The 21,604-nt window shown below is 56.8% G+C and overlaps 1 protein-coding gene across 4 annotated transcripts; it reads left to right on the forward strand.

The window, feature by feature from the left end:
* ZNF385A (zinc finger protein 385A) lies at positions 313–21,397 on the forward strand. Of its 4 annotated transcripts, none has more exons than XM_018047646.1 (8): positions 313–407; positions 6,802–6,938; positions 14,534–14,644; positions 16,693–16,855; positions 18,754–18,996; positions 19,407–19,576; positions 19,792–19,887; positions 20,039–21,397. In XM_018047646.1, the coding sequence occupies exons 1-8, from the start codon at positions 398–400 to the stop codon at positions 20,267–20,269; spliced, it is 1,161 nt and encodes a 386-aa protein (XP_017903135.1). In that variant the 5' UTR covers positions 313–397; the 3' UTR covers positions 20,270–21,397. The 4 variants fall into 4 exon arrangements, with proteins under 4 accessions (XP_017903135.1, XP_017903132.1, XP_017903131.1 ...); XM_018047643.1 differs by lacking the exon at positions 313–407 and adding an exon at positions 5,619–5,707; XM_018047642.1 differs by lacking the exon at positions 313–407 and adding an exon at positions 6,037–6,398.

Here is a 21,604-nt window from a genome sequence, read left to right on the forward strand (position 1 = left end):
CCCGTATCAATTCATGGCTAGACTTCCCGCCCTCAGACTCAGCCCTTCCCGGGATCCCAGGCATCTTAGTTTCCAGCTTCCTGTGTCAGCACACACCGTCCTCTAGATTCTTGTTCCCCAAGCCTTGGCTGCAGTGTCACCGTAAATCCAGGAGGCTCAGGGGCGGCAAGTAGAAGAGAACGCGGGAGAGGGCGAGGAGCCGCCGGGACGCCCCTTCCTGGAGCCCCGGGTGCCCGGGTCCCCCCTCCTCCCGTCTTCACCTGCTGCGGGCTCCGCCCCCGCTCCGCCTCGGCCGGCCTCTGCTCCTCCCCCGACTCCACCCCCCTTACCCCCAGCCCGGCCAGAACGGCCCCCGGGACAGAGCGACGCGGAACCCCCGGGCGCCTGGGTCCCCAGCATGATCCTCGGTGAGTGGGCTCTGCGGCTCCAGGCTCCTGGGTCCCTCTCAGTAGGTCACCCCCCAACCTCGCGCACCGCGGTGACTGCGGCCGCCCGTCAGCAACCGGTTCCCCCCTCCCCCTTCATCTGGCTCCACATCTGGGGCCCCCTCCCTCCCCAAACTACCGCTTCTTCTCCCGGTAATCCTGGGAATGGTAAAGGGGGAGGCCGAGCCGAGTGAGACCCCAGCCCCACAATGAGCACATTGCGTATTCATGAGCCTCATGAATATTATATGACTGTCTACGAGCGGCTGGGGGAGGGGGCTGGCCTTGGCCTGGTGGAGTTGAGCGAAAGGTTCTGACCCGCCCCCCCCCCACCCCAGCGCCCTCCTCCACCCTTAGCTCAAACACTCCGACCCCCTTCTGAGCCCAGGATAAGAGGGAAAGGAGGAAGTGGGGGGGCGGGTGAGGGGAGAAGATGGTGGGTGTAGTTTCGAGGTGTGTGTGGTGGGAGGTGGGAACCTGAAGGCTGAAGATAAGGGGTCTGGGGAGAGGCAGAGGGGAAAACTGTCCATCCCAGGGCCCCTGCAGCTCGGATCCTGCCTCCGCAGGATCCTGCCCCAACACGCCGGGACCTGCCCCTCTCTCTCCCAGCTCTGGCGGCCCGGGCCCTTCCTTCCCGGCTTCCTTCTTCTTCCTTCCTCCCCCACCCTACCCCCACCCCTGCCTTGGGCCGAGGGGCACCTTCAGAGGAAGGGGCAACGGAGAGCATCAGGATGGGGGAGGGAGCCTCCCGCGGGGCTCCGCCATCCCTTCAACCACAGCCACCCCAGCCTCCTGACCTACATGGGAAGGGAGCCCCGAGTGGGGGAGGAGAGGACTCTCAAAATCCCGGCTCCAGGCCCCTGCCTCCACAATAGTCTACCGGTGGACTACTGTGCTCTGTCCTCTAATCTCTGATTCCTGCCCTGGCTAGGCCGGTTCCTGGGCCCTGTTTGTGATGGGAGACTGCCCACCAGGTCAGGCACCTGTGGGCTCCCTGCCCCCACCGGGGACACCTGGCTCCATGCTGGCGCTCCAGGGCTGGCCTGGCTCCCGCCTCAGCCCTCTGCTGGTGCCTCCTTGGCTCTTTTGCTTTTCTTCTTTGGCTTGACCCCTGCTGACTCCCACTAGGGGTCTCTCTTCCCTTCTGCCCTCTTTCCATCTCTTTCTCTCCCCCTCCTGTATCTCCTCATTCTCACCACTCCATGTCTGCCTCCCTCCACCTGGCACTCCATCAAATCCATTAAATGAATGAGCCACCGGAGGCACGAATGACTGGTTGCTTGCTTTCCTTCCCAAGAGGATCTCTAGCAGGGAAGAGGCTCCCCTCCCATCTAGACAATCCCTACCCTTGTGTGACCCCCACCAACACACTTGGACTCAGGTCCCCAGAGCACAGGCTCCACATTCCTCCAACCTGTGCGATCCCCCGCACCCTGGCCCCTCCCTGGGCACGAACCCCAGAGGCAGCATCACGCTTGTCTGGGACAGACCAGTTGGAGCTGTGCTTCTCCTGGTCAGTAGGCCCTGGAGAGGACCTCTGCTAGTACCAGACCAAGACCCCACCACAGGAGGAATGCCTGGGGCCACCAACTGGATCCCCACCACATCTCCTGGAGGACAGACACTGTAATTAACTCTCTCCTTGCGCCAAGCCCATAGACCAGTGGGAAGCCTGGTGGGCCACACACCTAGCTCTCTTAGACAAGGAAAGAAGGAGGGAGGAAGCTGCCAGCTGGGCCTGAGGCCCATTCTAAGGTTTTCAGGTTCTAAATGCAGAGGTCCACTGAAGCTGTGTGTGGGTGTCCTGCCCAGCAGGCACGGCCCAGCCTGCCTGTTCAAGAACTAGACTGTGGGCCCAGATTTAAGGTGGTGACTCTGGGCTCAGGTTCCCTATTCTGAGCTTTTCTTATGCTCCTCTGCAACTGGGCCCTTGGTGTGGTGTTATGGGGGTTAGGGGCATTGAAGGAGGCCTTTCCAGTCAGGCTGGGGAAAATTTTCCAGGGGTCTTCCTTCTTCCTTTCCTGGCCACCTCCTCCCTTTAGGCCCTGCCCCTACCCACATCCACCCCAGGGTCATTAGGGATAATGTTTTGAGTAGTTGTTCATAATCATCCCCTTGTTGCTTTCATCTCTGACTTCAAAGCCTTCCCAGCACTCAGCCTGCCTCCTGCCAAGACAGGGGAAACTGAAGCAGGAGACACATACCTGACAGCTGGTCAAGAAAGTGAGATCCAGCGGTTCCAGGCTCTCCCCCCGAACCCCCTAGTTTTAAAAATGTCTGGGGTTTAGAAGAGACCAAAAGGCCTAAAGAGAAAAAAATGGATTAGAGATGAGATTCAAGTCCAGATGCCAATCTCATTTCTCCTTTGACCCCAGAGCATAATTCCCGCTTTAACACAGTGTTGACCCCTTGTTTTTCACGACCATAGGCCCTAACACATTTGCCACCCTAACCCCAAATCCTCTCTCTGATTTGAATCTCATCCCGGTCTAATCTCCAGACCAACACTAACCTGCAGCCCTACCCTAGCACCCTTCCTGGATCCTGTTCCTACCAGACGCTGCCACTCCCAGAGCCAGCTCATGGCAGACACTCCCATTCTTTGCCACAGGAGCTTCAGGCCCCAGGCCCACCTAAGAGAGGCCAGGGCTGGGACTCCCATCTGGTCAGAGTTTCTAGGGAAGAAAGGAAGGAAAAGACCAGCCCTGAGTTGGGATGGAAGGAGTCTGACCTGGCTTGGTCGTGGCTTAGTGCTGGAGGGGAAACCTGAACAAGATCAAAGTGCCTAGGGCCAGGTCGGGCGCAGAAATGGGCAGATGGACATGCATCCAAGGGACCGAGACCTCACCCCCTAAACTGGCTGGGAGCAGTCTTTAATAAAGCATTTGGCTTCTCCCAGCAGAGTTGGGTGGGGCTCTATCTGTTGGAGGTAATTACTCTAATGAGTCTCCCTCTGGAGTGGCCTGTCCCAGCCAGGCCCCGTCTCCTCCCTGCCCTGCCTGACATGGTGTGCACGCCCACAGTCCTGTGCACTAGCGCACACATACACACTCCGATTTGCTGTCCACCTCCTCTTCCTCCAAACCCCCCTGAAGCCCTCACCTAACCAGCCATCAGGAGACCAGACTTCCTGCTTCATTTCCTCCTGCAAAGCCCTCTTTATATTCTTGCCCCTCCCTCTTCCACCCCTAGTAAAGTGTGGTGCCTGAAAGCCCCGTCTGGAGCCAGCCATCCAGATTCAAATGCCTCACTAGCTGTGTGACCTTGGTCAAGTAACTCCCCCTCTCTGATCGATGGCCGTCATCTAAAAGATGAGGATTTGTTTATTTAGCAAACATTTATTGAGCTTTCTTTGTGGCAGGCCAGCACTGTACATGGATTTGTTCTATCTTTTCAAAAACTCTACAACGCAAGATACCATTGCTCTCTTTTGATAAAGGAGAAGTGAGACAGAGAGTTTGGGAAACAAGCTAGTCACCCAGCTAGTGAGCAGTGGAGCCATCCACAGGGAGGCGTGTATGTACAGTGCCTGGCATACAGTGGACCCCCAGAAAGTGGCAAGTTATTAATAAAGTGATTATTCCCAAGAAGGAGAGGAAAGGACTGAGGCTTGGGCTATCAGACCGAGAGGCCTGTTTCTGCTCACTGGGTCCATAAGCTGCCGTCTGCCCCTCTTCCACTCCAGATCTCAGTGGAGTGGACCCAGGCACACGAATCTCTAGCTGTCCATTTGGGTTCCTCACTTCACTCCATCCTTAGTTCCTTCCTCCCACTTCCTCTTCCCTCCCCCCACCCTTGGGCTCATGTCAGCGGAAAAGATGAGTTGCTGGCCAGAGGGAACCAAGTGGTGGCTACCTCTTTTCCTCCAGCCCCAGGAGGTGCATGGAACTTGCTCTCCATTCCCTCTCCTTGGACAAGATGGAAGCCTTGCTCATATCTTTGCTGAATTCAGAGTTAGACGGGAGCACTTTGGGGTTATGTAGCAGAGGAAGAATTTGCTACAGAGGGTGACAGATCGTCATTGAAATCTCAGCCTTGATACTTACAGGCTGTGTAACATCAACCAAGTCTTTGTAACTCTTCTGAGCCTCAGTTTCTTCATATGTCAAATGGTTAAAACCTAGTATTAGCTACTGCATAGAATGCTTCCCTCAGGGATGAAATGTGCTAATACTCAGAATGCCTGGATATATTTGTTTTTCTGTTGCCTTTTGCGGAACTCACCTCTCTCCTTTGAGTTGGGTGTTTGAGGGGTAGGGACCTGGAGAGTCCTGAGCCAGGGAAAGGGTCAGGGAGCTGAGCTGCTGCCCTCTCGGGGGGGGGCCGGGGCAAGTGCCAGCCCCTAACCAGCTGCTCGGGGTGGGTGCTGGGTGCCGGGGACTCTGGGAGCGCTCAGGTTTCTCTCACCATTCCTGATGCCGCCCGGGGCTCGTTAAGGCTGCCCTGGCCTTGTGTGCCAGGCAGGAGGGGGTGGGCAGAGAAGGGAGAAGCCACGGGGGGAGCAGAGGGGAAGGGGAGACGGTCGGCCCACCCCGTCAGCCTGTGCCTCCCTCTTTCTCCGCTCTCGTTCTCTGTTTTCTGGCCTCTCTGCCCTGTCCCTAGTTCTGTGTCCAGCGTCCTGCGGTATTCTGCTTCTCCCTCATTTTACTCTCTTCGCCTCTCCATTGTCGCCTATCCTCTTCTCTCCAGGCGCCTGTGTCCCTTTTCTCAGTCACCTATTTCTGCTTCTGTCAGTCTTTCCCATTCTCTCTCACTCACTTTTGTCTGCCTGTCTGTCTGTCTCTCTTCTGCCCCCCTACCCCCTCGCAACCTCAAGGTGAGGAGAGAATGGACATGACTTACAGACCCTCAGCTGCCCAAGGGCCAAGGCTAAGCATCCCACCCTTCTCCTTCAGCCCTTGGACGTCTGCCGCCCAAGCTCCCAGCAGCCTTGACCCCTCTCAGCCTCAGGCCCCTTGGCCACCACGCAGTCATAGCAGTGGGTGAAAAAGGCAGACCCCTCCGACCTTCCTGGACCAGCTCCCTGCCCCCAGCTGTGCCTGAGCCCTCCCCACCCCCTCCCTCTTGCCTCTGATTCCCCTAATCCCTGCTCCCCCGCCCTCCCCTCTGCCCCACTTTTCCAGGACTCTGATTGGCTGGTTCTACTGACTGGACTGGGGGTGGGGGCTGGCAAGGGAGGGGGTAGGGGGCAGAACCAAGGGAAGGGGACGCTGTCAGGCCCAGGCCCCTGGGGGGCCAGGGCCAGGCCACTGCCTGGGGGCAGAGGGCACCAGACACTGAAGGTATGAAAGGGGGCTGTCTCTGAAGGGAGCAGGAAAGGATCCGGGTGAGGGGGGACCCTCTGCCCCAGTGAGGTCGAGGGAGGACGGGGCTAAGCTTGCAGCCTCCTGGGTTTGCCTTTGTTCCTGGGAACCCCTGGTGCTGGCAGGGGGTTGCTGGAGCCGTGAAGGGCAGCCAGAGTTCCCTGACCGGTGGACAGTGAGATCGCAGAAAGGAGCTGGGCCAGTGGAAGCTCAGAGGGGTCCTTAGGGCCTTGGGGACCACCCCGTGGAGCCTGGCAGGGCTCCTCCCATGGCTCTGGGGGAGGAGAAGGTTTCAGGGAGGGTAGTGGTGTGGCTGGCCTGGACTTTCATTTCCCCTTGGGGTCAGACCCAGGCATTCCCCTCCCAGAGGCCGGTCACAGTTCCTCCTGCAGAGCCGGAGTGAACATTCCGGCAGCGACCAACAGAGGTGCCTGGGGAAGACAGACCAGTTGGGAGAAGGAGCTCTGAGAATGGTCCCAGGCAGCCCGCCTCCCAGAGCAAATGCCACTCGCTGACCCCGGACGTCGACAGTTCATTATGAATTACAATTGGGACAAAATCATAACTCTCTGGGGAGCCTGAAAGATTCAGCAGCCCTCCTTCAAATCCAGGTCTCAATATTCCCCTCTAAGCAGTGGGATGAATCACTCACCTGACTGTTCTCCCTGGGGTAAGCCTTTGGGATCCCCTGGGGGACAGCAAAACCGGAAGAAGGGAGTGGCCAGGGGTCTGGGACTCCCAATCCTGCTGGTCTGTCAGGCAGCCGGCAGATAAGGCCTGTGATCTTCCTGGGTTTGTAAAATGCCTAAAGGTCTTGGCAGAGGGAGGCTGGAGAAGGGGGAAGTGAAAATCACCCCGAAGGGAAGAACCACAGATCTGCACCCTCCCCCAGGCCCACAGGGCACCTTGCTCCATTGCTCCGGAGCCAGTCAGCAGGGGGAAGTGTGTGTGATGGGGGTCGGTCGCACTTCTGAGTTTGGGGGCCCCAGCTGGGGATTGGGACTGCCAGGCTTGGGTGGGGCTCCCAAGTGTCAGTCTTCCTGCCCCGACATAATGTTTTCTCTGCCCTTTAGGCAGCTTGAGCCGGGCAGGGCCCCTCCCTCTGCTTCGGCAGCCCCCGATCATGCAGCCCCCACTGGACCTCAAGCAGATCCTGCCCTTCCCACTGGAGCCGGCACCCACTCTGGGCCTCTTCAGCAATTACAGCGCTGTGAGTAGCAACCTGCCTGTCTGCCTTCGCCACCCTCCTGCCACCCGGCTCCTTCTCTCCCTCGGATCTATCCCTGCCTTCTCCTATTCTGTCTAATTCCTTATCTCAGGGCCCCATCCCTCACTTCTAGTCAGTTACAAGCATCGTTGACTTTCTGGTATACTATTGACAACAATATCCATAATAGCTAATAATCACTGAAGTTCGGCTACGGGCCAGACACTGTGCTGGGTGTTTTATGTGAATCATCTCATTCAGTCCACCATCGAGAGAAGTCATGAGACCTAGATTGGGGGCAGTGACAACAAGGAGATGGAAAGAGAGACTCCACAAGGGCATAGGCAGCCTGTTTGTAAGCTCCATCTCTCTGGAGCCCACTGTTGGCGAGGGGAGGGTTAGTGCGGTAGGGCTTGAAGGGCCAGCTAAGTTGTCTAGATTTAATACTATATGAAATAGGGAGACATTACCATTCTTGATCAGGAGAGTGAGCTGGAGAAGCAGTGTTTGAGGCAGGTGAGTGGGGCAGGAGGGAAGAGAGCAAAGGCTGGAGGACGGTGGCCAGTCAGGAGGCTGGCCCTGCAGTACCAACATTTGCATTGCACTTTGAGGTTTGCAAAGCATTTTGCATATCTCAGTCTTTATAGCAACCCTATGGGCTAGCTGCCATTTTACCCTCCTTTTACAGATAAGAAAAGGGAGTACTGACTGTAAACAAGGTGCTGTCCAGAGCCTGCAGGGGAGCCTGGAGAGCCAGACTAGGCCCATGACAGCAGCAGAGTGAGCAGGGGAAGGGGGAGGGGGGAGGTGTTTGCAGGGAAATGTTCACAGGGTACGGTGACCAACCAGGGTTTGGGAATCAGGGTAGAAGAGAGAGGATGAGTCAAGGATGACTCCCAGTTTCGGGCCTCAGTGACTGAGAGAAAGAAGTTACCTTGCCAGAGGCAGGGGGTCAGAGGAGGAGGCTGGCCTGGGGTGAGGCTGCTGAACTCACTTGAAGTCATGGTGACTTGGTGGACCAGTGGGACACTGAGCCAAAAATGTCCAACAGACAGTTGGAACTTGGGGCCTGGAGAGTTGGCTGGAGCTAAAGGTTTGGGTAAAGTTCAGCTTTATTCAACTCAAGTAACCCACCATCAAACCATATCCAGTTATGAGCATATTGAGCATCAACTATGCATCAGGCACTGCAGTAAATGGTTCTGTCATCGTCGTCATTGTTGTTTTGGCCACACTGGGTGACTTATGGGATCCTAGTTCCCTAACCAGGAATTGAACCTGGGCCCTCAGCAGTGAAAAAGCGAGTCCTGACCAGTAGATGTTTCTTTACATGTGATCTCATTTAATCTTCTCACTACCCAACAAAGTAGACACTATTATTCCAGTGTGACATATAGGAAGACAGAAACTAAGGCCCTGAAGGAATGTATCTAAGTTGACACAGTACGTGCCTAAGGTATGATTTGAATGCAGAGCATCTAACTCCAAAAGAGTTCTCTTCATACCTGCTGTTCCCTCCAACCTCTTATCAGGAATCCAAACCAACATTTGCATTGCACTTTGACGTTTACAAAGCGTTTTTCATATCTCAATCTTTATAGCAACCCTATGGGGTAGCTGCCATTTTATCCCTGTTTTACAGACAAGAAAACTGATAGTGACTATAAGCAGGGTCCTGTCCTAGAAATGATGGAGATGTGGGGATAAATATAACATGCTCCAGTCCTAAAGATGCTTATATTCAGGGAAGAAGTATAGATGTACATGAAATGATCTACAGTGCAAAGCAGAGGAAGGGTTCGAAATATGGCAAAAGAGGCAGTCACAAAAATTCAATTGAATGAAAAAATTTTTGAGCACCTACTCTGTGCCAGGCACTGTACCGGGTGTCAGGGACACACGACTCAGTCTGCTTGGAGAGCTCACAGTATAGTAGGAAAGATAACAAGTTAGCATTTACCCTATAGTGTGAGAAGAGCTGTGCTGGAGGCATGCAGCTTGTAGGGCAGCCCAAAGGAGTATCAGAAAAGACTCGCTGGATGTAGTGAGGGACCAACTGGAGCTGAGCAGGAAAAAAAAAAACAGTGGAGGAAAAAGAGATTGAAGCTGGAGCATCGATGTTATGATTTGGGCTTTGAAGAAGTATTAGTAGGATTTAAAAAGGGGCCTCAGAGAATATTCCAGACTGAAACAAGGACTAGAAAAGAGCATTTGAGAAACTGCAATTGATTGGGTGTGACTGGAGCAGAAGGTGCTGAGAATACTTTCCCCGCAATCTGCATACCTGACTGACACTTAACCTCAGGTCTCCCATCATTGTCCCCATTTATTTTTTATTTTTTGCCACATCCTGCAACATGCAGGATCTTAGTTCCCCAATCAGGGATCAAACCCATGTCCCCTGCATTGGGAGCATAGAGTCTTCACCACTGGACATCCAGGGAAGTCCCCTTTGTCCCCATTTTATAGATGAGGAAACACAGACCCAGAGAAGTTAAGTAACTTGCCCAGGGTCACAAAGCTACTTAGTCTATTCACTTGGATAATCCCAGGTTTCTGACTCCCTGGGTTCATGGTTCCACAGCCTCTTGTGGGGACAAGCCATTTAAAGCCAGGAGCATGGATAAGCTTGGAGAGAGTGTGACCAGGTTTTGAGCAATACCAACTTTGGCATCAGACTGACAGGCTTCAAATTGATGTTCTGAAAGTACTGGCTGTGTGACTTGGGCAAATTACTTAACCACTCTGAATCTCAATTTTATCAGCTGTAAAATAAGACAGCAATAGTACCAACTCACAAGTTATTGTGAGAATTGTATTACATAATCATAATGCCTAGCATGAAGTAAGTTTTCAAGGTAAGCTGCTATGATTATTATGTTATTTCTATTGTTTTTATTTTATAGATGATCAGAGAGAGAAAGGTAGTTCGGCCAAGGCCCAAGCCTTGGGGAATATGCAGAACTAGGCAGTGGTAACAGGAGGAGGCTCCAGCAAAGGAAATGGAGGAGCCACAGGAGGGGGTGGGGACAGAATTGGGTTTTTGTTGAGTTGAAGAAGCCAAGCGAGAGTGTGTGGCAGGCTGCATCAATAGTGTCAAATTCTGCAGGGGAACAAGGACTGCAGAAAAGCTGCAGACAGGCCTTGGCAGTGATGTGCAGCAGTTAAGTACAGGGCTTTGGAGTCAGGCTGCCCAGGTTTAAATTCAAATCCCAGTTCAGCCACTTACTAGCTTATGACCTTGGGCAAATTATCTAGCCTCTCTAAACCTCAGTTCCCTCATCTATAAAATGAAGATAATAATAGTACTTACTTCCAATAGTGATTGTGAAGATTAAATTAGATAATCCATGCAAAGAGCTCAGTCCACAGGCTGGCACATTCCAAGGGCTCAATCAACATTAGATGGTGGTGGTGATATTATTATTCATGGCAGAGTCTCCCCTTCGCTGCTCTAATACTTCCAGATCTCTCCTACTCCGGTAGTTCTTACTCTTTAGACCCCTCCCTGCATTACTCATCCCTCTGCCCTTGAATATCCCTCACTGTCTCCCAAAGACAGACTCTCTCTCTCCGCTTCCTGGCCCCTGCTTCGCTCATCTCTCGGCCCTAGGTGGAACAGAGGGGAAGAGATCCAGAGATGAGAGAGCCGGAATTTCCTAGGATTTATCCAGAAAAGGATAAGGAAGTGTTTGGGGGAGTGGGCTGCTCTGCCCTCCTGGCCCTCATCCCCCAGTGCTGTCCCCACTCGACCGCCAGAGGGCAGCAAGTGCACGAAGCATAGCTCTTCGGGACGCTGGTTCTCCAGCAGGTGGCGGGCGAACGGAGCAGGTGGGAAGAGGTTAGGGATGATGTCCCCAGCCTGAGGTCGCTTCTGCCCTGGGCGACCCCAGCTCCACCATCCAGAGGAGTCACTAGGAGAGCAGTGCCTGGCACCTGGGTACCGGGGCTCCGTCTCCCATCCCTAGCAGGGGAAGTGACATGTAAAAGGGGCACGGGGGCGGTATGCAGAGGGAGCAGGAGAAGGGTCGTCTGTGGACTCGAAAGAGAAGCTGTTAGCAGAAGAGCGAGGGTGGAAGGGGTGAGAGAAAGGAGAAAGGTCCACGCTAGAGAAACAGGGTCGGCTATGGGATTGGTAGGGATATAAGCCCCAGCAAGGTCCCCAGTGGAGGAAGCCCAATGGGGCGTCTGGCCCATGCCGCTCACCAGGATCAGGTCTTCCTGGAACGAGTGTCTGGACATGGACACCCCGTCCTCTTTTCGCCCTAGCGCCCCTTTATCCCTCCGGAGCTCCCTATCCCCGCCCCCGTGCTTGGCCCTCCCACGGCCCCGCCTCTGGGGCGGGCTCCGGGCCGGGCCGGCGCCGCCTCCCCTTCTCCCGGCCGGCCCGGCCGCACAGCCCCGAGCCACCCGGGCAACGAGCGCCGCGTCCCCGGCCTGCCCGGCCCGGCCCGGCTCGGCCTCCCCGCCCGGGTCCACCAACCCGGGCCATGGAGCCGCGTCCCCCGGGGTCCCGCAGGGTAAGCCACCCGGCCCCTCCTCTCTCCCTGGCCCCCGCCGCTGCCGCAGCGGCCCCCCCCCCCCGCCCCCCGCAATCCCCGCCCGCTCGCCCCTGTCCGACTTCCCTACCTCTCCGCCTGGTCCTCGGTTATCCGGCCCATCCCCCACGACCGGCGCGGCCCTAACCAATCTCCGGATCCCATCTGGCGCCCCGCAGCCTGCTGCCACCATACTGGATACCCCGGCCTCTGTTTCTCAGATCCTCGAAGTCCCCCAAATCTTAAGACTTCCCATCAGGTCCTACACCTACCCTCCGATTGCCACGCCGCTGCTCAGATCCCTAAAGCAGCCCTGACCCCATCTCAGCCTTAGTCCTCTTCTTAGCATCCCTCCCCCACCAGCTTCCACCTGCTCTTTGGACATCCTCTGGCCCCTTCTCTTTCCTATTTCATCCTCCCTGCCCCTCAGGTCTCCCCATCCCTGAGATTCCACCCCTTTCCCTTTTTTGTCTTTATTTGGGGGGGGATGGGGAAGTGGGGTGGTCAAACAGGGGCAGTGGTGCCATCAGATAAAGGGCAATGGAAGGAAATATAATCAGAGCCCCCCCTCGTGTTCCTGATCTGGTTTCCCCCTTCCCTCCCCCTTGCCCTTCCTGATTCATTTTGCCCCAGCTTAGAGGAGCGATTCCCTTTCATGTCTGCTGTTGGAGGGCAGGTGGGAGGGGACTGTTCTGTGGACTTTTCCAGACAGCGTCTAGGCCAAAATCCTAGGGAAGGGGCTCTGGAGTGGAATGGGCTCTGGGAGACGCTGGCCTCCACCCTCCCCAGAGAGCCCTCATCTAGGTCACCAGGGCCTCTTGACCTTGGCCTGGAGCAGCACTTCAGTGGTTCACATTCCACCTGCGCAAGGATTGGGCCCAGGAGCCTTCACCTTCAGCCCGGTGTCTCCTCACTTCCCGGAGGACAGGGTGGGAAGGACCCACCTGGCTGGGTTGCTGCCCTCTTCTCTACTTACCCCCACCCTTAGCTGGTGTTCATGGACTTAAACCTGAGGAGGGGGTGTGCAAAGGAAAAGGCTCTCGCCCTGCAGGAAGGACCCAAGCAGGGGAGGGACTGTTGGCAGGGGATGGATGTTGGGACGGTCAACTCCCAGGTCATCCTCAGGGCACTGGTCCTCAGCCACCCTGGGGAGCAGGCTGAGGTGCTGGGTGGGGCACAGACAGAACCCAGGGCCTCTGTGTCCCCCTCTCCTTCCCACTTCTCTCTCCCTACAGTTTTGACTTAGGTTTCCTGGCCCAGATTGGGTTTCTGTTTGGGCTGAATTCCATTCCCCACCCAGCATGTGAGGACGTCCAGGAGCTGCGGGGATCCCTGGGGCAGGGTTGGGGGTCCCTGATTAGGGAGGACTGTCGGCTAGGGGCTGAGAGTCGAGTGCAGTCACATGTCTCCTCTTTGTGATTAAAGCCTGTCTCCAACTTGGTCTGTCTATCTTTCTGCCAAACACATCGTACATTCACACCGATAAACACACAGCTGAAGATTGCACAACCTGACCATTCATGGCTTCAGCAGAGCCCCCGACACAGAAATGTTGATCCATAAATGATGTACACACAGCACGTGACACGCCTTCACACTCCACCCCTGCACAGATTGATCATAGCCTGCCTAGACACACACAGACACACCCAGTCTTCCCCTGTTTGGCTTTTCCCCAAAAAGGACCTAGGATTCCAGGAGGTGAAGAGTAAGCCACTGAGAGGGGCTGCTTCCAGCCATGGGCAGGCCAGGCAATGGACATTTGTCTGTCAGCCTGGTTATCTGAACCTGGTTCCTGCCTCTGCTACTGCCAGGGGGTGGCCTATTTCACAGGGATGCAGAAGCCCCTTTCTTGACATTAACCCCAGGCAGCCAGTGAAACAACTGAGGGGAGCAGAGAGGAGCCAGGATGTGTGGGCCCTCCAGACCGCCTTCTTCACCCTGCTCCGTGTTCCTGTCTCTCACCACTGCCTCCTTGGGAATCATGAAGACCTGGGCACAGGGAGGGCCTCGCCTAAGGAGCTATGGACCCCCCCAGTCTCCAGCAACGTTTTTTTCCACTTAATCATAGGAGATAAGGTTTCAACTCTCATTTGGTTCTAAGCTTATGAGAGATCACCCAGTCCTGCACAACCTCAACTGCATTCCAGGCTCGCCTCTCCCTGGCCACTGAGGGGCCAGAAGGGAGGAGGAAGAGCAGGGAGGCAGTTTTCATGCCTCTGGGCCCCTGGCTTCATCCCCTGATAGCAGAAAGCCTCAGAGAGAAACTCCCATCCTCTTCCCTCCTCATGTGAACTCTTGGCAGGACACTGCAAAGACATCTGCTGATCCAGGGTGGGGGCAGAGGCCATTCCTAATCCCGCCCAGCCCCACAGCCCTGCCCTAGAAGCCCTGTGACCAGAGAGAGGGAGTTCAGAAGATGCCTGGGCTTCCTTAGGCCAGCCCGGCTTCTTAGCTTCCCCTTATTCCCCTTTAGTCACTGGATCCACCTACTCTCACCTGAGTTCTTTCACTCCCTCTAGAAACTGCTACTCTTAAGAGGTCCAGGGAGTGAGCATGTTAGGGCAACCTGGGGCCCAGAAATGGGAAGCTAGGAACATCTGTCTCCTTGGCTTGGCTTGGTTGAAAGGCCGGAAAAGGCTTTAGCTGAAGGCCCTAGGATCTGGGATGCTCTGGGGACTTCCTAAGTGGGCCTCTGGTGGATTAGCTCAGGAAAAAGGTCATCGTGACAGGATTCGATCTTCATGGTATAACAGATGGATGCAGGAGTCCAGGTTCAAGTCCCAACTCTGCTACTGACGCATGCTGTGACCTTGGGCAAGCCACTTCTACTTTCTGTCAAATGGGAGCATTGAGCCAGTGGCTCTTTCAGGGCCCTTCCAGTGCTATGAAGATGGGGCTGGGAGAGAATCAGGGAACTGAGGCTCGGGGCCTTCTGGCCCACTGAGGAGTGGGGAGGAAGCTGTGGGCACTTTGTTTCAGCCCAGCTGCTGCCATTGGGGTTATGATGGACATGAGCTTGTGCTGGGGTCCCTGGCTTACCCCAGCCTGCTTCCACAGATGGACCCTGTGCAGAAGGCTGTGCTCTCCCACACTTTTGGGGGGCCCTTGCTCAAGAACAAGCGGCCCGTCATCTCCTGCAATGTCTGTCAGATCCGCTTCAACTCTCAGGTAAGATACCCAGCCACCCAGTGGGTGGGGCGGGCAGAACAGGGGCTGCGGGGCATCTTGTGGGAGGGTGGGGGCTGGGAGCTCTGGGTCAGGGGTGGGGATTAAGGGGGTCTCAGAGGATACTGCAGGAGGGGCGGGAATGATAGAAGCCCTCTGGAGGGACCAGAGATCTTTCTTGGGGGTCTCAATTCAACTCATAATGTTTCCAGACATTCTTCCTGTGCCCTATAACTTCCTCCCTCAGGGACTGAGGCTTCCCTGCCTCAGAACTTCTTAGAACACAGGTGGCCATCTGTGTCCAGGTGGGAGCGTGGCCTCTGGCCCGCTGGTCTTGGGTGCAGGGCTGACTTGTATGACTGGCTCCCCTGCAGAGTCTGTGTACCCTCCTTGTTGTTGTTTAGTCCCTCAGTCGTGTCCGACTCTGCGATCCCAAGGGCTGAAGCCTACTAGGCTCCTCTGTCCCTGGGATTTCCCAGGCAAGAATACTGGAGGGGGTTGCCATTTCCTCCTCCAGGGGACCTTCCCGACCCAGGGATCAAGCCCTCAGGCTCCTGCACTGGCAGGCGGATTCTTTGCTGCTGAGCCACCCAGGAAGCCCAGTGCCCTCCTTGGCCTCTGCTAAACTCCTCCCAGCACCCCCGACTTCCCTCTAACCTCTTGGTTTCCTCCTGTCTCCAAATCACACCCAAGGTCTGGCCCCTACTGCTCTCCTGTGGGAAAGTGTCTCCCATGGGAGAAGCCACCCAAACCTAGGTGTCAGAACCAATGTATCTGGCCTCCCAGATTATCCTCCTCTGAGGCTCCCTTTTCTATGGGTCTGTAGGGGACTCTGTGGGGTGCAGGTTCTGAGAGCTTTTGGAGAAAAACAGCACAGCCTCATTCTGCTGAGCAGGGGAAAAGAAAGCATGTTCTATTTCTCTCCCCGGGACACACATATATACACACACACACCATGCTGCCAGACTCTGCATACCACTGCCCCACCCTGGGCTGTCAATCTCTTCCTGCCATCCACACCTTTTATTTCTACTTTACCCTGTCTGGATGTTTTTGTGGTTCCAGGATTGTGTATTCTTAGCAGAGGAGGCACGCAGGGTGGGGGTGGAGCCAGGACCAACTCAGATTTAGACTTCACCTTGACCTTGACCCCAAGAACCCCCTCTCCCAACCCTGGCTCCACTCACTGTGAGACTGGAGGGGCCAGGGGCCAGGGGTAGGCAGCCCTCCCCTCTTTCTGCCCTCCCTCACCCCCACCACCCCCACCCCCCACCAAGCAGCTCTGTTTTGACAGCTGTCTCTGTTGCTGTCTCTGTCTTCAGAGCTGGGCTTGGGGCCAGGGTCCTCCAGGGTGTCCACAGAGGCCTCAGGGAAAATGAGACCAGGGGGGAGTATTCAGGGTAGAGCCCAGGCTTCAATGCTCCTGGGACTCCCAGCTTGAGCGTGGAAGCAGCAAGCTGGATGCTGGGGCCAGGGACACAGGCGCAGAAAGGAGATGCAGACTGGCTGGATTGCTCGGCCCCTCCCATTTCCCCTGTTGGTGCGAGTGGGCTTCCCAGGTGGTGCTAGTGGTAAAGAACCCGCCGGCCAATGCAGGAGACATAGGAGACTCGGGTTATGTCTCTTCCCTGGGTCGGGAAGATCCCCTGGAAAAGGGCATGGCAACCCACTCCAGTATCCTTGCCTGGAGAATCCCATGGACAAAGGACCCTGGCTGGCTACAGTCTATGGGGTCACAAAGAGTCGGACATGACTGAAGCGACTTAGCACGCATAGACGTGAGTTCCCTTTCCCTCAGCCCTGGACAAGGTGGGAAGCCTGAGTCAGCAGCCAGGCCCTGGGTGAGGTGGTGGGGTAGAGCCCGGGCTAGATGGGGACCGAGGTTCCCCGTGACTGAGCCCCAGGAATAATCAGGGCTCCTCGGTGTAAAGCTTTACATATCCCTGGCATGGGGAGAGCTTTTACTGTAGCCCGCTGAGACCACCCCAGGATCTGATAGATCCCAGATGAAAGGTGATCTCAGATTACCTTCTCTTCCTCCATCCCTAAAGAGCCAGGCTGAGGCACACTACAAGGGTAATCGCCATGCCCGAAGAGTCAAAGGCATTGAGGCTGCCAAGACCCGAGGCAGAGAGCCCAGCGTCCGGGAACCAGGAGACCCAGCTCCCCCAGGCAGCACCCCCCCAAATGGAGATGGTGTAGCCCCCCGTCCAGGTAAGTCCAACACCCCCACACCCTTCAACAGATCTTGTCTCCTCCATTCTGTCCCCACTCCCAGAACTCTCCTTTGCTTTCATCTCTCTTCCTCAGCCCCCACCCCACCCCCACCCAAGGTGAGTCCTGTAGCCAAACATGGTGATGCAAAATTTCCATCCTGTCACCCCCACTCCCGCCCCAGCTCCTCTCAGCAGAGTCCCCACTCTCTGTCCTCCCCACTGCCCAGTGACTCAGAGAGGGGCTAGGGTGAGGCCACCTGGCAGACTTCCTCAAGAAAGAGAACCATCAAATGCAGGGAAAGTCCCCTTCATCTTGGGCAGAGGAGCAGGGGAAACAATCAAGCTATCTGAGGGCCTGCCCACGGAGGCTCCCCGCTCCACCGGGGAGGAGTGAGCCCAGGAAACCCAGGCAACTCCCTGGGTGATCTTAGGTAGATCTTTTGACCTCTCTAGGCCAGAATTTTCTTTCTGGGGACATGAGGGACTGAGACTTGAAGATCTGTGAGATTCTTTCTCCCTCATGGCTGATGGCCATCCTCAACCATATTCCCAGCCAAGAAACCAGAAAGAAGGACTATCAAGACAGGAAGATCTGAGCCACCCCCATCCCGGGATTACCACATCAGATGTCAGTCAGGGCCAACTCTAGGGAGACTCAGCAACGCCATGTCCTCCTTGTCCTTGCCTGTCCTTCCTGCCCCACCCTAAGAATGAGAACTGGGAAACAGGTCCCCACTCTCACCACACACACACACGTACACACTGTCCTCAGGGATGCACGGATAGGGCAAGCAGGTGAGCTGAGTTCTAATTGTGTTCTAGCTGCTTCTTAGCCTGAACATTTTGTGTTCATTTGGTAACGTCTCTGTCAAAGGGGGCTGACAATGGTGGTGATGTAGCTAACACTGCCTGTCTAGCACCATTCTCAATGCTTAATGTATACTACCTCACTGAGTTCCTAGGGTACCTCCCTAAAGAGGTAAGGAAACCTGTCCTGCTTTTGAAAGCCAGGAGGGCCTGCCCAGATTGAGATATGAGTATGCTGTCTAGATTGGGATAGAGATAAAGAATGGCAGAAATGAGGAAGAGAGGGGGGAGAAAACAAGAAAGATCCCAGGATGGACCAGAGATCCCAGAATGGACATCTGCATGGCTCGGGGTGGGGGGTCCCCTCCCATCAGCCCCCCATCCCCACCCCTACTCCCACCCCCGGCCTCTCCCTGACCCGGAAACTGGATCGGCCACTGGAGCAAGAATGGGAGCGCTTGAGTTTCCCCTGTGCAGAGGCCAGAACCCAGCGCTGAGGACTGGGGCCTGTGCATCTTTAATCGAGCCATGAATTATAGAGCAGCCCACATCCCTGTTTCTTCCCTCTCCAGTTCTGCTGTTTCTGTTTCCCTTTCACCATGTCTGTGTCTGTCTCCCCCAGGCTCTCCTCACCTCGCTTCAGCCCCTTCCTAGAGTTCTTTGGCATGCCTCCCCAGGGACTGGGCAGGCCTCTGAGAGGGGGCTGGCTGGGCCTCTGAGAGGGGGCTGGTCGGGCTGAAAGCCCAGACTGGCTGGCAGGCCTTGGAGGGGAGAGTCTTTGCTCCATGCCCCTCTCACCCTGGCTAGACTGGATGCCAGCTTCACCCTGGCTGAACGGGAGGCTGGTGGGTCCGGACCCGTCAGCCTCCCAGCTTACAGAGAGCAAGCCAGGCGCTGGAGTCTCACACCCAGCCTGCGGCAGCTGGACCACATGTGGCTCTGGTCCAGGGCATGAGTGCATGCATGTTGTCACAGGGTGGGGACTCCTGGGCCCCTGCCCTCCAGGAAATGAGGGTAGGTCTCCTCCACACAAAGAATCTTCTCCGAAAGCTATCTGGGATGATCCCTATGTTTCTCCCCCAATGACAGTTTCCATGGAGAATGGAGTGGGTCCAGCCCCAGGATCCCCAGAGAAACAGCCTGGCTCCCCATCCCCTCCCAGCGTTCCGGAGACTGGTCAGGGTGCAACCAAGGGTGAAGGGGGGACTCCAGCCCCAGCTTCCCTGCCTGGGGGTAGCAAGGAAGAGGAGGAGAAGGCCAAGCGGCTGCTCTACTGTGCTCTGTGCAAGGTGGCAGTGAACTCCCTGTCCCAGCTCGAGGCACATAACAAAGGTAAGACTCCCTCCCCCCCACCCCCCACCCCTCACCACCCCCACCACCCCCCACCACCCCACCACCCCCCACCCCCACGCCCTGCGCGGCCCTGTCCTCAGCCAGCTACTGCCCCCTACCTCCCAGCTCCGCAGTTTCCTCTAAGACTCACCAGCCTGTCTCCCTCCCTAAGCATCTCTCTCATTCCTTAGCCCCTTGCCTCCTCAGTTTCCTCCCCACCCCCTCCCTACTTTATTTCTTGTAACTGTGACCCTCCCCTGACCCACCTTTGAAAGGGCCGCAAGGGGCTTGGCAAACCCCCACACCTGATGCAGCCCCTCAATATTGTAATTGGAAATGTGGGTATTTGAGGCTTAGTAGACCTGGAGAATTTTTCTCCACCCCTAACCCCTGCCCTCTGTGGGCTCCAGGTACTAAGCACAAGACAATTCTGGAGGCCCGAAGTGGACTGGGCCCCATCAAAGCTTATCCTCGGCTGGGGCCTCCCACTCCCGGGGAACCAGAGGCCCCTGCCCAGGACCGAACCTTCCACTGTGAGATCTGCAATGTCAAGGTCAACTCGGAGGTCCAACTGAAACAGGTGGGTCTGAGGCCTTTCTCGAGAATTCTCGGGAGTTCACCTGCTAAGGGGGAGCTCGGGGGAGGGCATTTCCTCAGGGTCCCCCTTTGGTGCCACAGAAGGGGCAGGCCCAGGTGCTGAGGTGTGAGTTCCCTGTTTTCCTGTGGCTCACGGTGCGCCCCCCCTGCCCTCCCCCTACCCCACCCCCCATCCCTGCCCCGCACTGGTCCTTACAGCACATTTCCAGCCGGCGGCACCGAGACGGCGTGGCCGGGAAGCCCAACCCGCTACTGAGCCGTCACAAGAAGCCTAGGGGCGCTGGAGAACTAGCGGTGAGGCCTGGACGATGGAAAATTTGGCCAAAGCGGGGTCCGAGCGGGGGGAGGGGAGGAGACGGGATGCCGGCCGCCCTGGGAGAGGTGGAGTTGGCCAGGCCACAGAATGACTATTCCCTCTCCCCTCCCCGCCCTCTTCCCCCTGCAGGGCACGCTGACTTTCTCCAAGGAACTGCCCAAGTCCCTGGCCGGCGGCCTGCTCCCCAGCCCCCTGGCGGTGGCTGCGGTGATGGCAGCGGCAGCAGGCTCCCCGCTGTCTCTGCGCCCGGCTCCTGCCGCACCTCTTCTCCAGGGACCGCCGATCACCCATCCCCTGCTCCACCCCGCCCCCGGGCCCATCCGAACTGCGCACGGACCCATTCTTTTCTCCCCCTACTGACCTGAAACCTGACCCCTGAACCCCCTCCCATTCAACCCCCCTCACCTCCAGCCGGGACCCAGGCCTCCGGGCGCCCAGCCCGCCCCTCCTCCCGGCACTCCCTGAATGATCTCTCTCCCTCCCCCCCACCCCGAGGTACGGGGTTCCAGGAAAGGGGAGGGGTAGCGGGGGAGGGGGGCTTCAGAAGGGGGGGAACACCCCAGATCTCAGGGAACCCCGCCCCCTGCCCTTCCCTCTCCCCTAGAAAAGGGGGGGCCGTCTCACCCCCGAGCCCCCTTGGAGACACCCCCCCTCCCAAAAGCCATGTCCATCCAGCCCTTCCCCCCCAACCTAGCACAAAACGGGGTTCACAAGCCATGGTCGGGGTCCAGGGGGCAGAAATGGATTTTCTTGGCAATAAGCGGACTCTGGGACTCCGGCGCCCCCTACCCCCAAACTGAAGCGCTTCCGTGATCACCCCTGTCCTCTGCAGGGGGAGGGGAGCAGGCGGGATCCTGGGTCCCTCATAAGCACTTTGGTTTTACCGCCTGCAACCTCACTGTGCCCGCCCCGCATCATGCCCCAGCCCAGGTCTAGCCGGGCCCACGGGCAGCACTTAGGGGCATCTCTGGCATTTGGGTGGGACCAAGTAGATGCCCCTATAGACCCATTCCCTCACCTTCTTCCTTCCCAGTCCGGATTCCATTCTTTTCACCAGCACCCATCGCCCAAGGGGTACCAAGGGGGGCAAGGGGTGTCCAGTCCATGCCCACCCCCGCCTCGCCTTCCGCAAAACTGTGAGCAAAAAGCAATAGAAGCCTCGCCCCCGCCCCGCCCCTTTCCGCAGGATTTGCAGTCTGTAGCCTCCCCCATCCCAGCTCCTAGACCTCACGGCTGTCCCCTCCCCCTAGACACCTCCACTGCACAATTCGGGCGGGGTCGTGACCTTCCCTCCCTCCACCCCCTGTGCTTTCCGTATCGTCAGCCCTCCCAGCATCGACCCGGGAGAGGAACGGGCCCCACTGGCCTTCCCCTCCACATCAACTCTTTCTGCTTGACGATGTAGCAACCCCGGCCCCCCACCCACGTCTTCCCCTTTTCCCAGTCCCTGACAATAAAATCTGGATTCGTTGCCCTCCGTCCCCCAGACTCAGACTCTCAATCTTTGCCCGCTGTTTTGGGGAGCAGTTCCATCAGAAGGGGTGTGTGTGTGTATGATGTGGGGTGGGGGGCGGGGAACGGCACACAGGATAGAGAGACAGGAGGAGGAGGGGGACGGGAAAACCCGGCTGGGAGGAGGCAAGATTCGAGGCTTGCGCAAAGCGAGCAATACTCCCCATCCCACTCAGCCCCACT

The sequence above is a fragment of the Capra hircus genome, chromosome 5 (genome assembly GCF_001704415.2).
Source record: "Capra hircus breed San Clemente chromosome 5, ASM170441v1, whole genome shotgun sequence".
In the NCBI taxonomy this organism is placed as follows: Eukaryota; Metazoa; Chordata; class Mammalia; order Artiodactyla; family Bovidae; genus Capra; species Capra hircus.